This window comes from Cryptomeria japonica, chromosome 2, assembly GCF_030272615.1.
Source record: "Cryptomeria japonica chromosome 2, Sugi_1.0, whole genome shotgun sequence".
In the NCBI taxonomy this organism is placed as follows: Eukaryota; Viridiplantae; Streptophyta; class Pinopsida; order Cupressales; family Cupressaceae; genus Cryptomeria; species Cryptomeria japonica.
Window position 1 is genome coordinate 471,504,608 of NC_081406.1, and position 13,452 is coordinate 471,518,059.

Here is a 13,452-nt window from a genome sequence, read left to right on the forward strand (position 1 = left end):
CCAAGAACCCACCCAACACCAACATCAACAACATGTTTAGCCTTGATGATGCTATTCCAAATAGCTGAACCCTTAGGGATGTGGTTGGATTGAAAGAAGGAGGCTATATTTGGAACATCCTGAAGATACTTATTATACATCTTGAACATCCCGAATATCCCAAACATCCTGAAGATACATCACTCATGTTGATGTCTAATCATCTCTTAGTTTTCCATTCAACCGTGTAGGGTGTGTTGCATGGGGATGCATGCCACCCAATTGTTCTTCATAGTCATTTTCCCCCCTTTTCCTTGCACTTTTTTAAGGACATCTCTTCTCCACACCATTGATATCAAGTGGCATCATACACAACGAAGAAACCAATGCATGTGTGTTCATTATCACTTATGTGGTGCTTTTGCTCTTTTTTTTTTCTTTTTCACATTGGCTTTTTTTAAAAAAAGTTTTGTCTATATTAGTTTTGTATAGGTATTAGAATATCAACTCTTGTAAAATGACCATTTTTTCCTTGGATCACCTAGATGAGTGTAGTATTGATCTTTGCAAGTGTAAATATAAACCCACATGTAGACTTGATTTGTAGCTCTTGGATTTGCTTGCCTTGATTTCTTCTATTTGAAAGTGTATTAGGATTGGTCATGTTTACAAGAACCTTTGAAAATCTTGCTAGATTGTGAGGGTCAAATTCTTTTTGGTTAGACCCTTAGTAGATTGGCTTTACAAATTTGAACAAAGGATTGAAGACAATAAACAAATAAATTGGTTTTAAGATGACGTGTTTTGATGTAAATGTTGTTAGTTTGTTTTACTCTAAAAAAACACTAGATTCTAGATATGCTCAATGAGAACTCCTCAAGTTGTCCTTTATAACTTTGACATGATTTTAAATGAGTGAATGAGTTACTTTAAATACACCAACTTAAAACACAAATCAATATATAAAAGGGCAAATGACTAATAAAATGTCTAATAAGAAGATAATTTTGAATTTTGAATTATAAAAATTCAAAATTAGATTTATGATTTAGAAAGTACCTGATCCAAATTCACACTTGTAAATTTGATCTAAGATGGTGAATAATAAATCTCACTATCATAATCACATCTTTGAAAATCAAAGATAAAATATGATACTAAACATGCACATTTATGAACGGAAATGTTTTGGGATATAACATACACCGACGCAACATACTTGGCGTGGTAAAATCGAGCTGCCTCTGAGTGCAAGGGTTTGGATTAGGGTTTTGTGTGGGTTTGCAGTAGAAGCATGTCTGGGAAGGAAGAGTACCGCGTGTTCGTTGGGGGGCTTTCCTGGGACACCTCCGACAGGGAACTCGAGAGCACCTTCAGCCGCTTTGGCAAAGTTTTGGAAGCCCAGGTATGCTGCATTATTGCCATTCCTTCATATTCTTCTTTCTCTTCTTTTCCATATCATACGCTTTGGCAAAGTTTTGGAAGCCCAGGTATGCTGCATTATTGCCATTCCTTCATATTCCTCTTTCTCTTCTTTTCCATATCATAGGTGGGTCAGATTTGTTCTTAAATCTTTGAATCCTTTTATGCCTATTTTTACCTCGTACTAGGGTTTTGTTTCATAGGGTTTTTCAGTTGTGCTGTAGTTACCAAGATTCTTTCGCACGATAGATAAGAGAGCTGTTTTCTGTTGTCCCGATTGTACCGACGCCCACGGACGTAGCCCCAACCATGTACCTAGCTACCGAGATTCTTTCGCACCGCACGTGTAGCCCTGAACAGTCATCAGATCCAGAGAAACTCCATTTTGCGTTTATTCCATTCCACGAGGCTGCTTCAAACCTTCAGAACGTGCACTACCCTTCCAACCATGCTTTTCTACTAAACCATGAAGTGAAACTTCTCAATATTCAAGGAAGGGGCATATAAGAGCTCCTCCATTATAGTTGCCTCGTAATCTTTTGGGTGAAAGCCTGAAAATTGCCCCATCTTTTGCCCTTGCTTGACCGTAGAACCAGATATTAAGAAGGGATGAGGCAACCACGCTCGGTTGATTCACTCACAACGCTTGTTGCATTCTCGCATGTGAGAATCTATTTTTCCTTTTCGAAGCGCAAAAATATAGCATAGGGAAGGAGGCGGAGCTGCATTACTTGACTGTGTAGCCATGCCCCGCACTTCTACTGGCCTCTGCAGCTCAACCAAAAATATCCCCTAGAGCTATCTGCATGCTGGAATTCCTAGAGCAGATTGAGGTATTCCTTATTTGGAAGAAAAATGTCCTGCATGGAAAAGTTTGTAATCCATGAGAAGACAACCCAATTCTATGGCTGAAGGTAAGTTCCTCAAGAACTTGAAAGCATCCGCAAATGTAGTGTTAGTCCTTTTCACTCCTGGCCATTCTTTATAACCATCTGAAATCCTTAAATACCATCGTAAGTGAGGGAACCTTAATTTGTTGATAATAGGTCTCCATGAGAGACAAAAATTATGAAAAAGTAAAGACAGGTTCCGTCACTTAAATGTTTCTAAATTAATTGGTTACAAAATCAAATACATTTTGTGATGGTTAGTTTTTTGCATTTAATATCATTATATTACTCATTAGGTGATTCCTACATACATCTTGTATTTTTTGTGGTTATTTAATAAGGAACTCTAGTCAGCTAGTTTTACACAAGGCTTTCCAATGATGGATTGCATAGTATGAGCTGAAACATTGATAAAAAAACTAGTATGCAGTTTTCCTGGAAGCCTTTTGTAAAATTTTGTAATTATCTAAAATTGATTACATTGAATGTATGTAATAGTGGCTTGCATATCATATTTAGCATTTGTCAATACTGTTTTGATTGTTATTGTCAACCATTATCAGCAAACTGTTGTATTTTTAACCATTGCTTTTTATTTTTGCGTTTTTAGTAAATCGCGCATTAGGGTCATGGGCACATCTTTAATGATGTGCCTCAATCATACTAGCATTACACTCTAAAATCTTGTGATAAATCTCAAGAAATTGTGGCATGCATAGCTTGGATTTTCCTAATGGGGGGACTTTGGGGACGGGTTTTGGGGATGGTGGTAGAATGATGGTGGGTGGGCAGCACTGATATACAAATTGAGGTGAATTGAAATCCTCAATATAATATCTGCAATATAACATCTTTGTGAGTGCCCCATCAAAGGCAAACTAGTTTTCACGAAGGTAAAGGTTGCAATCAGTATGTAACTTGGGTTATAGCTTTTACAAGCATGCACACAAACCAATTTCCCGCCAATTAAGGACTGTAAAATAGCTTTAGAAAAACTGTACTTTTCTTTTGTAATTGACTTTTAGTCTTTTTCATTGTAATGTTTGTTGCTATTCTCTAACTATATTTGTCATGAAATGTCAAAATCAATATTATCTCTATCTATACAAATATCATATTGTTTTTTAAGTTTAAGAGTTTTTTCTGTTCCATTTCAAAAACAGGTAATTAAATTGCAGTTACACTTTTGCCACACCTTGATTTTTTTTGGTATTGTTGAAGTGCTCAAATCTTTGTTGGTTCCGAGTACAAAATATCATATAATCAAAGTCTGAATAGAATTGGCATGGAATCGGGCAATGTTCAGAATTTTTGTGTCGCAATTGTTTGAAGTCAATGCCAACCCAACCTAGGTGATTCTCAGACAAGTTCTATATTTTCCACAAATTTTGTTGACTTCTTTACCTCAAGAAAACTTAACATTTTTTATTCCTATAAGTTTAAAATCCTAAACCTTATTGATTATTCTTATTTAGATGAAAAATCCCAAATTCTTTGACTACACTCACTTTGAATATTTGTTTCAGATGTAAAATAAATAAAAAATATTATTTTTCACGTTTTTATTTTTAGTGGAATCTACAAGCAGGAGGTGTGGGAAATCAAATCGATATGCTTGTGATGGTGGCAAAGATGAGCAATGCATGGGTGTTTTTCTCATTCACAAAATTGCCTTAGTTCAAAGTCAACTAGCCAAACAAATATTATGTAGAGCATTTCAAGAGAGACATATCGATTGTTTGCCACTAGAGCCAAAAATAGAGCTAAAGTTGGACTATGGTTCGAGATCCACCACAAAAAAAACAAGAGGACTGATCCTTGTGTAATCGCAACAAGAATTGTATTGATGAGGAAGCACTTATTATGTTCTCCATAGGTCACTCAAATCATTTTTGATAGGAGTGATTGAGCTCTTTTCGCCTAGATTTTACTTTATTAAGCTTGTCTTGATGTGTAATGTCCCCTATTGGGGTATACCTAATTTTTACCCAAAAGTAACAATTCCAACAATACAATTTGTGTACAGATGGCATTCCATAACTAAGTCATATAATAGCTATTGAACTTAAAAGTAAATAAATAATTTACATTAATGAAATGATGATTAACATCACCTATTTGGATCTATTCTATAGTTTCACTTCCAACAATCAACCATATTAGGGATTGGAAGGGAGAGCATGATAGGGTGACCAGAAGCTATTCACCACAACTAAGCCCAAGGGTGTGGAACATCCAACCAAGACAATTTGACCCCTTGGCCCACAGGTGGTAGGACATCCAGTCCATCCAGTCCATCCAACTTGGGCTGGTCTACTTACATTGTTGGAACCGGTCCACATGTGATTGCTTGTAGGGAATTAAATAGATTAATATACTAATTATAAGAATCTAGATGGATTGGTAATTCCAATTAATAATAGATTAAAGATACATAAGAGGTTATATATTAAACAATATACTTAAATCATATTGCACACCAATTACTTGCTAAATCAAATGGCTGCTGTTTTTTGAATGTAGATTATATATTAGAATTTCTTATCATTCGATGCCTTGCACTAAATGAGTTTCTGCCTCATGTAGTCCTCAAGAGAGGATGAATGGTCACAACTCTTACCTCCTTTCCAAAAGAGGTGTCTTATTTAAACTAACTGCTGCCTCCTTTAAACCAATTGCCTCTTCATCCCATTGTGGCTGTTGGAAATAGCCCGATTGACAATCATGTGTGGAGGCTCTTTGTTCAAACAAGGGAAAGAATATCATGGGATTATTAATTCTTTTTTGCAATTGTCGGGCTTCAATATTAGATAAAATTCTGAAGTCTTATTAATAAAACAATTTTTTGAGCAAGAGTAATACTCAACATTGGCATGGGAAGACCCTTTGAATGTATATATTTGGATTCATTTATTTTTAAATTTTTTTTCTTGCTTAAGAACAGTTTTGGGAATGTTTTATGGCAGGGGCATGACATGATGCTGATCTTGGGTGGGGGGGGGAGTTACTTGGGTTCTCAATTTTTTCAGTTCACGAGGGAAACTTATTTTCTTATGCATGTGTTTCCATCAATTTAAGAGTGGAACTTTGGAATATAGTCCATGATGAAGGGGCCCATCAACTAGTGATTGTTACACATAATCCTTCCATAATTTGTGAATACTATTAAAATTTATTATTTAAAATATTTTAATAATTAATATGATAAAAGAGTTTTAAAAATGTAATTTAAACAAGTATATATTTTATTAGAATTTTTCCTATTAAATTATATAATAAAATTATGATGAATAATACATTACTAACATAAGATTTAAACATTATAAATTATAAATTATTAAATATTATTATGAGATGTAAACATTATAAATTATAAATTATTAAACATTATTATGTTTATTTTTTATTTCTAATGCTCATTTATTTTTTATTTATAATGAATATGTTTATTTTTAACATATAATTAATATGTTTATTTTTAACATATAATTAATATGTTTATTTTTAACATATAATTAATATGTTAATTATAGTGTATGTATTTATGATTTAAGATACTTATATGTTTTTGTATGGATCCACTCAAATGTACACAACCCTTGAGTATTTCTATGAAGCCAACATATCACACTCACACCTGTTTTTGATTTGGCAAATTAAACTTTTTTAATTTTAATTGGCCAATAGCTTGATGGTAGATTGCAAAGTAGTAATTACAGTGGATTAGCTCAAATTCTTGCCTAATCATAGTGTGACCTTCCTTTGTGTTTCAAGGGGCAGCTCCTCTATGTAAAAACACATAAATGTATCAAGTTCATATAATGTATCAAATTTGATATTAAATGTGATATGTTCATTTATTAAAATTTAGTAGCAATAAAAAATAGATTATTTTGATATGATTGTTCAATGTTTTCATTTTAACAAAAGACACAACAATAGGCATAGCAATAAGATTATATATTTTAAAAATATAGTACCTAGTACATCTATGCCTTGTTGGGGCTATCAATATCAAAATAGCTTTTTGACTTTGGGTCACTCTCTATATCAAATTGTGACTCATCCAATGCAATATCCAACATTATTAGGGTCAATACCCCTATATGTGGCTAGTTTGTTGATATTTACGAGTTTATTAATCCTGAAGTTGCAAGGCACAATGGATTACTACTGGCTTCTTTGCTTGTAGAGGTAAGTAATTCCTCTTCATTGAGTGGGTGAAGCTACAAGTGGACCAATTTGTCTTTGCAATAGGTGAACTAGCTACTCATGAGAGTAGGGGAATGGCAAGCTGTCTCAACTTTGTTGCATCCGTACCATGCCATGTTCGCCATCTCATATGGTTGTTTTTAGCAAGAGTAGCTCTATGTGTCCAACTTGCCTAGCCTTTTATTCTTTGAATGTAAGACCTGTCCCTTTGCTTTTTAAGTTTGCATTCTTAGTGGTGTACATCTTCCCAACTGCTTTAATCAACTACTACTTTACCTCATCATCAAGAGGAACTATATTAGTTCTAGGTGCATACTAGTTGGGTTTAAGAGCATAGACAAACTTATGAAATGGGATGTTTATTGTGTTCCACTTTTTTGTAACAATAGGCCTGATATGCATGTTATAGAAATGTAATTCAAGTGTCGTGAAATGAATTGTTTGCTTTATTTGGTCAAGCATGTTGTCAAATGTTTTATATTAGGATGCTTGATTACCTTTACTTAAAGTGATATGATAAAACAAATATATTTGCAAGCAACATTTAGAAAATGATTACAAGTTGCTTTTGTATATATTGAAGATTTAAAATTGAATTTTTTCATAATTTCAAAATCAAATTTCTTACCCCAGATTGGATCAACAAGCATAATCAAGTACCTTTTGTTATAACTTTTGTTCCTTCTTTTGACTTTTTTTATCCACTTTCCACTGACCACCATGGATTGTAGAGCCTTCTACACCTCTAACATCCACTCCAGCAAAATGAGATAGCTAGCATATTTAGGCTCCAATAGTTTGATGGATTCTTTCTTAAACAAGTCTTTTAATAATGCAAATAATGTGTGTTGGTTACATGCAAGTATTTTCACGTCTCTAGCATCGGCCATTGAAATCTTCACACAATCTATTTGTCTAGTGCCTTTCAAAGTAATCTTCAAAAAAATCTATTTGTAAGTCCTTTTAAGTTTTTAACAATCAAACCAACTAACTTACAAACATGAGCTAAATTGGCAAGTTGCTTAACACTAGAAGGCTCAGCCTTCTATAATTCTTTAAGGCCTCCCTCAAAAGAATTTGGAAGTAAACATCCTTGCATTTCCTTGAGGAATTAATAGCTTAAAGAGAGTATGAGCCAATTGAACATATAACAATAATTTTAATTATTGATTGATGTGGAATACTAGTACACCTGTCATTTATAATGAGACAACCTATCCTAATCCATGTTTGTCTTGTGTGCTCCATTGAAAAGTTCATTTTTAGAACATTGTTTGTTGAGGGAGGCATGCAATCTTAGTTCTCCAAGGATTCAATCGTTTTTTTTTCAAATTTTTTTTGATTAATAAAGAACATGTTGCATGAAATTGGATGACATGGGTAAAACGAATTTTGGCCACAAGGTTATTGGCATCCTCACATGCTTTCAAATTCAACATTCAACAACTATGGCATTTTTAGTTGTAGTGACCTTCCTCTTCACTCTTTTAGAACACTCACCTCTCACATCCCTTATAACACATGACACATTGGAATACTCCCCCATAGATTGTAGAGGTACAACTCTAGGCTTTTCTTCATTATCCCAAACAACCTAGCCATTTCATCTCTTTCAAAGTTGTATTCTCACAAACCCTATTGTAAAATATATGAAAAAAATCAGTTTTGCATACATGACAATCAATTTTTACTCCCCTCTTGACATAATGGACCTATTGTCCAAAATTTTGACTGTAGATAAATCTACTTCTTTTGTGGGTTTGTGCTTAAGGTATTGATAGAAACATGTCAAAACAAAATCAGTTTTAAGGAGATCTGGAGCCCCACATAAAGGTGATAGAGTGATCAGAAATGAATAAGACTGAAAATACATTTTTTGGTATTTTTCTATGTTTTAGTATTTTGTATTTTCGGAGGCCTTCAAAGCAAAATGTAGGGTCAAAATTGTGTGTGTCCCTTAACTCGATAGCCGAAGGCATAGTGTTAAGGGACTAAAATTAGATCTTTTGAAGACCTTTACAACGGTGTAAGTGGTTTCTAGTTAAACTACAGCCCCTTATTTTTACAAAGACGCATGAGCATGCCACATGTCAACACTGCACAATTTTTATAAAGCAAAAGGAAGAAAAGGCTCTAAAAGTTTTGCTAGCATGTCACGTGTAGACAAGGCGTAGGCCTAGGGATGTTTCGAGCCCAAGGAGATTTCAAAAGTGCGCCATTGTTTCTTTCGAGGGTGGAAGGCTACAGGAGGCACCACTTGTTGAAACAAAAGGGCGCAAATGTAGATCAAATTAAAAATCCATGCCAAGGCGGTTGCAACAAAAAGTAGTGGAATGAATAGTTGGTAGCACCGCTGCACGCACTCAAAGGACCAAAAATGATTTAGCTTACGGCAATTTCAACAACCTCCATGATGACGATGGACATGTGGCGGGTATGTAGAAACCTTGTTTGGTTGCAATCATAGTTTCAGATCAAAGAGATTTTCTCTAGATAAGCTTGTGGGTGCATTGTAATAGGGGCTCACAATTTTTGCAAAAAGGACATTTAGAATATTAGTAGCATTGATCTTATTCTGAGACCTTAACATCCTGTCCAGATAATTAATAGAAATCAGATGCAGTGGATTGTGCCAAGTTTGCCTCTCTATGTATCTTATCTCTTCTTAATGTTTAGTTTTTAATGCCATGTGTCATTTGTAGGATGGGCATAGTTATTGATAATTTTAAGTCTTGGCTTTTCTAATTCTCGATGTAAGTTTGTATGGATTTAGATCATGTTAAATACTCCTCTATTTCCTGCAATAATTTACGACTAGGAATTGATTATGCCATTTGATGGGCAAAATTTGTGGATGTAACTAAGACATTTAGGCTTTGATGGACCTTAATGGGTGCTTCTCACAGGAAGAATTGAATGTCATGCTTTGTGTCCTTTGCCTTAATGCATTTCCTTCTCTTCCCAACAATGAAGAGTTTGTGGCATATTGTGTCTATTCTAATGAAGGTAGATGTCTTTAGAGTTAACCACATGGAGGGTTTTAAAGTGTCGTAAAAGATTTGCATTGGCGTATTGCCCTAGTTTAGGTGTTTTAATGTTTGTTCCCCTTTTCCCTTTTCATCCCTTTTGTAACCTGAAGAGCCAGCTTCTAAAATCTTGGAGGTTATTTCACAAGCCACCAGGTCCCACACTCGTGAGATTTCCGGACTGCCCTTACTAAGGCGTGAGCCTTTTAGGTATCAACAGTTACGTATTGCAACAAGGGTTTTATGGTTTTGAATGGGCTTTTTGGCATACATTAATATATATTACTATTAATAATGGTTGAAGGGCATGCAAAAGTGTTTGATACAACTATTGCAGTTTTAAAAGAACCTTGAACACTTGGTTCATTTACATTGACATTCACTTCCTCACCCCCCATTTCATGCTCATTGCTACTGCTCTTTTGATTTGCAAAGAAATTTGTGACAGCAAACTTAAAAAAGGCAACAAAATAATCCCTAAGAACTTTGACAAACTACATAAAAGAGAAAAGAAACTAAAAAAATAGCATCTATTTTTAGCCATTGTGATTATGGCTTACGTGGCAATGTTGAAAATGATCCTCAATGCTGGAAATCATTGCAAATCTTCTGTTTTTTTTTTTTTTTCCTTTCCTATTCTCCAGGTGCAAAAATCAGAAATGGACTTGGCAAGAAATGTTTTTGGGCAATGGGTTTAGTGTAAGGGTGTTTATAGAGCTGCATAGGGGTTGTGAGAAGGCTTCTGGGATGACCACATTGATTTTGAAGTTTTTTAAGCCCTAGTATTTTGATTTTAAAAGACACATCCCAAGACACTTGCATCACTGGTTTCCCTTGCTGTTCCACTGTCTCAGGAGTGGGAGATGCTGGGGGATATGGAATTTGGTTGTGGGAGCGGATTGTAGGACATCAAAGGAGTGAGCTAAAAGGGTTCGTTGGTCATTTACTTTTTGTAAGCTGGTCAAGTGTGGTAAAGTTAATATCTTGGTAAGAAAAATAAAAGAAACTTTATCCTACATGAAAGAGGAAAAGAAGCTAAAGTGGGAAAAAGGCTTAAGCTTTAAGGTAGCTACTTGTTTAATAGACTAGAGCATGTTTTTTGAAAGCAGCTCTGGCACATACTCATAATTATCGTGTTTGGTCAATTGAGCATCCATGCCATGCTAGATTTGGTCTACTCTCCCACAAAAGTAAATCTATTTTTTTGTTCTATTTTATTTTCTCCTATTTTTCCAGGAACATTTTAACCATAGAGTAAGTTGCTCTTTCAAAAATTTATATATGTTTTTGCTGTAGATTCAGATTGTAATCTACAGCTTTCTTCAGATTTATTTCTCTTTTCGGCTTCATCTTTTGTAGGTAGATGATAGATTTAGAACAGCTGAATGACTTCTATCATTTCAGATTTGTGTCTTGATTTCTTTAGCAGAATTAAATTCATGGCTGGTAGTATTTTAGACTTAAAATGCTTTTCCACAATTTTTTGCACTTTCATAAATTTGCTCTCCTGTTCCAATTTCGTGATTTACCTGTATTTTAGACTTAAAATTCTTTTCCACAATATTTTGCACTTTTATAAATTTGCTCTCCTGTTCCAATTTTGTGATTTAGACTTAAAATTCCTTTCCACAATATTTTGCACTTTTATAGATTTGCTCTCCTGTTCCAATTTTGTGATTTTACCTGTATTTTAGACTTAAAATTCTTTTCCACAATAAAGTAAAATTGAAATAACAAATTATAAACTATAAAGACTCACTGACTTTGTTACTGTTCAGAACCCAAACACATGCGATCTTATTATGACTGTAAAGATTCAAAAATAACTGTGAACATGGCTTGTATTTCAAGAAATGTTAATTCCTTTTGGAGTTTGCTTTAGACTGCTTTCGTGCTTTGCAACCTAATACTTATTCACCGTGATGATGAATTAGATTTTGTTATTGAAAATGTCAAAGGTTTATCAAAAAGTCTCATAGGTCCACCTGGAGGCCGTTATTCTACAAGTTACTAGGGTTGATTGTGGAAGAATTAAATGGATTGCTGGTATATATTTAGTAATCATTGCAAATTAGCACATATTTGTGGCATTACAAAGATTTTTATGAAATTTCAGGAATGGAACTTCAAACATCTGGAATAAGATATAATCAATACAAGAGACCTAATGGCCAGAATTTTTTTTTTTGTATCATTCAAATGCAATTTGAATTTATTAATCCTTTTTAACTCTTTTGGGTCAATCTTGTTTATTTCATTATTTGTCATCCAGTGCAATGGTCTAGGTATCTCTTTTGCTAATGTTTGTAGTTTCATGAAATATTTGTTTTATATTTCTGTGTTATGTTTGATTAATAATGCCTTTAATGAATTTAATATACTAAAATCAGGGTTATATTTGCAGGTGATGTTGGACAGAGAAACAGGTCGGCCCCGTGGCTTTGGCTTTGTGACCTTTGCTGATTTGCGAGCCATGGAAGATGCTATTGATCAGTTGCATGGAAGAGAACTAAATGGGAGGAGCATCTCTGTCAACAAAGCTCAGCCTAAGGCTGAGGTAGATTCTGACTATGGCTATGGTGGGTACGGTTCTGCAAGAGGGGATTATGTTGATAGAGCACCAGGACGATCTGATTGCTTCAAATGTGGTCGTCCTGGACATTGGGCTCGGGAGTGTACTGTGGGTGGGGGTGGTGGTCGCTTTTCATCTCGCCCTAGATATGGTGGAGGTGGTCGTGGAGACCGTTTTGGAGGGGATCGTTATAACAGCCGCTATGATGACCGTTATAGTGGTGGCCGTTATGGTGAAAGGGACCGTGGAGCTGATAGTAGGGACAGATATGGCAGTCGTGAACAATATGGCAGTGATCGTTATGCATCTGACCGATACGCACAGAATGGATATGGAAAAGACAGGGGTTATGAGCGTGACAGTGCAAGGGGAAGTGATCGATATGGCAGTGGTGGCAGCGGTGGTCCTGCACGTTATGAGGGAAGCTACAGAGAGAGACCAGGACCATATGATCGTCCAAGTCGGGGCCGACCATCATCTTATGATGATCGTTATTAATGACTTAATGTTTGTTGTGTTTATATTTTCTGGATGTTACAGATGGATGTTACCTGCAGACTATATTCTTTAAGATGAAAGGCTTGTAGTTGTGATTGGATAAGACAATGCCAGATAATTCAGTTATGCTATATAATCATGACCACATGTTTTCATGTTGTTAGGCTTTTATTTAAACAGAAGTTGGTACATGCAACACAGTTGAGCATGGTTTGGACTTAAATTTAAGGGCCTTCTCTGTATGGAAGAGATTGACAGTCATTCTGATAAACATCATCTTTTGCAGTGCCTTTGAAACCATTTCAAATATATTAGAAGTGGAAGTGTTCAGCTACATATGTTATTGTTATGTTGAATTTGCTTGAAAACAGTTTTGTTTGAGATGGCAGCATCTTTAAGTTTCTAAGAAACAGAAGTGGCATCTGGTAATTTCAGAGTGAAGACTTAAAGACTCCATAGGGAGGCTTGGCTTTTTATTTGAGATTCTTCATCTGACGGGACAATGATTTTGAGATCTGAGATCTAACATATTTGCAGTAGTGATTATTTTTATTGTTTCTTGCTGTTATTTCGTCACTCGTTATGTGGGCTTCATTGTATTCTGCTTCCAAAAGTGGCAATGTCAGTGCATTTGATGAGGTTTTCAAACACGTAGATGGAACACAGTGTCTTCTGAGAAACAATGCCTAAACAACAAAGTTGGGTTTTGGCAAATAATGTGTACACAATCTCTCTGGACATTGGTTTTCAGATTATTCTACCTGTTATGATCGTTGGTTTACAGATTACCTTAACAGTTATGCATTCTGGCATGAATATTTAGTAAATTTGTGCAAAAATCAGCGCACTATTT

The 13,452-nt window shown here is 35.0% G+C and overlaps 1 protein-coding gene across 2 annotated transcripts; it reads left to right on the forward strand.

The window, feature by feature from the left end:
• Positions 1 to 1,153: 1,153 nt before the first annotated feature.
• On the forward strand, positions 1,154 to 13,167 carry LOC131051139 (glycine-rich RNA-binding protein RZ1C). 2 transcript variants are annotated; one of them, XM_057985556.2, is made up of 2 exons: positions 1,154 to 1,384; positions 11,934 to 13,167. In XM_057985556.2, the coding sequence occupies exons 1-2, from the start codon at positions 1,274 to 1,276 to the stop codon at positions 12,597 to 12,599; spliced, it is 777 nt and encodes a 258-aa protein (XP_057841539.1). In that variant the 5' UTR covers positions 1,154 to 1,273; the 3' UTR covers positions 12,600 to 13,167. The 2 variants fall into 2 exon arrangements, with proteins under 2 accessions (XP_057841539.1, XP_057841610.1); XM_057985627.2 differs by lacking the exon at positions 1,154 to 1,384 and adding an exon at positions 1,396 to 1,469.
• Positions 13,168 to 13,452: the final 285 nt, after the last annotated feature.

What these genes read in the sequence shown, in the direction of transcription:
- LOC131051139 (XM_057985556.2), top strand. Translation starts at nt 1,274, where the DNA reads ATGTCTGGGAAGGAAGAGTACCGCGTGTTCGTTGGGGGGCTTTCCTGG. An exon ending in GCAAAGTTTTGGAAGCCCAG is followed by an intron (nt 1,385 to 11,933) that starts GTATGCTGCATT and finishes TTATATTTGCAG; the next exon opens with GTGATGTTGGACAGAGAAAC.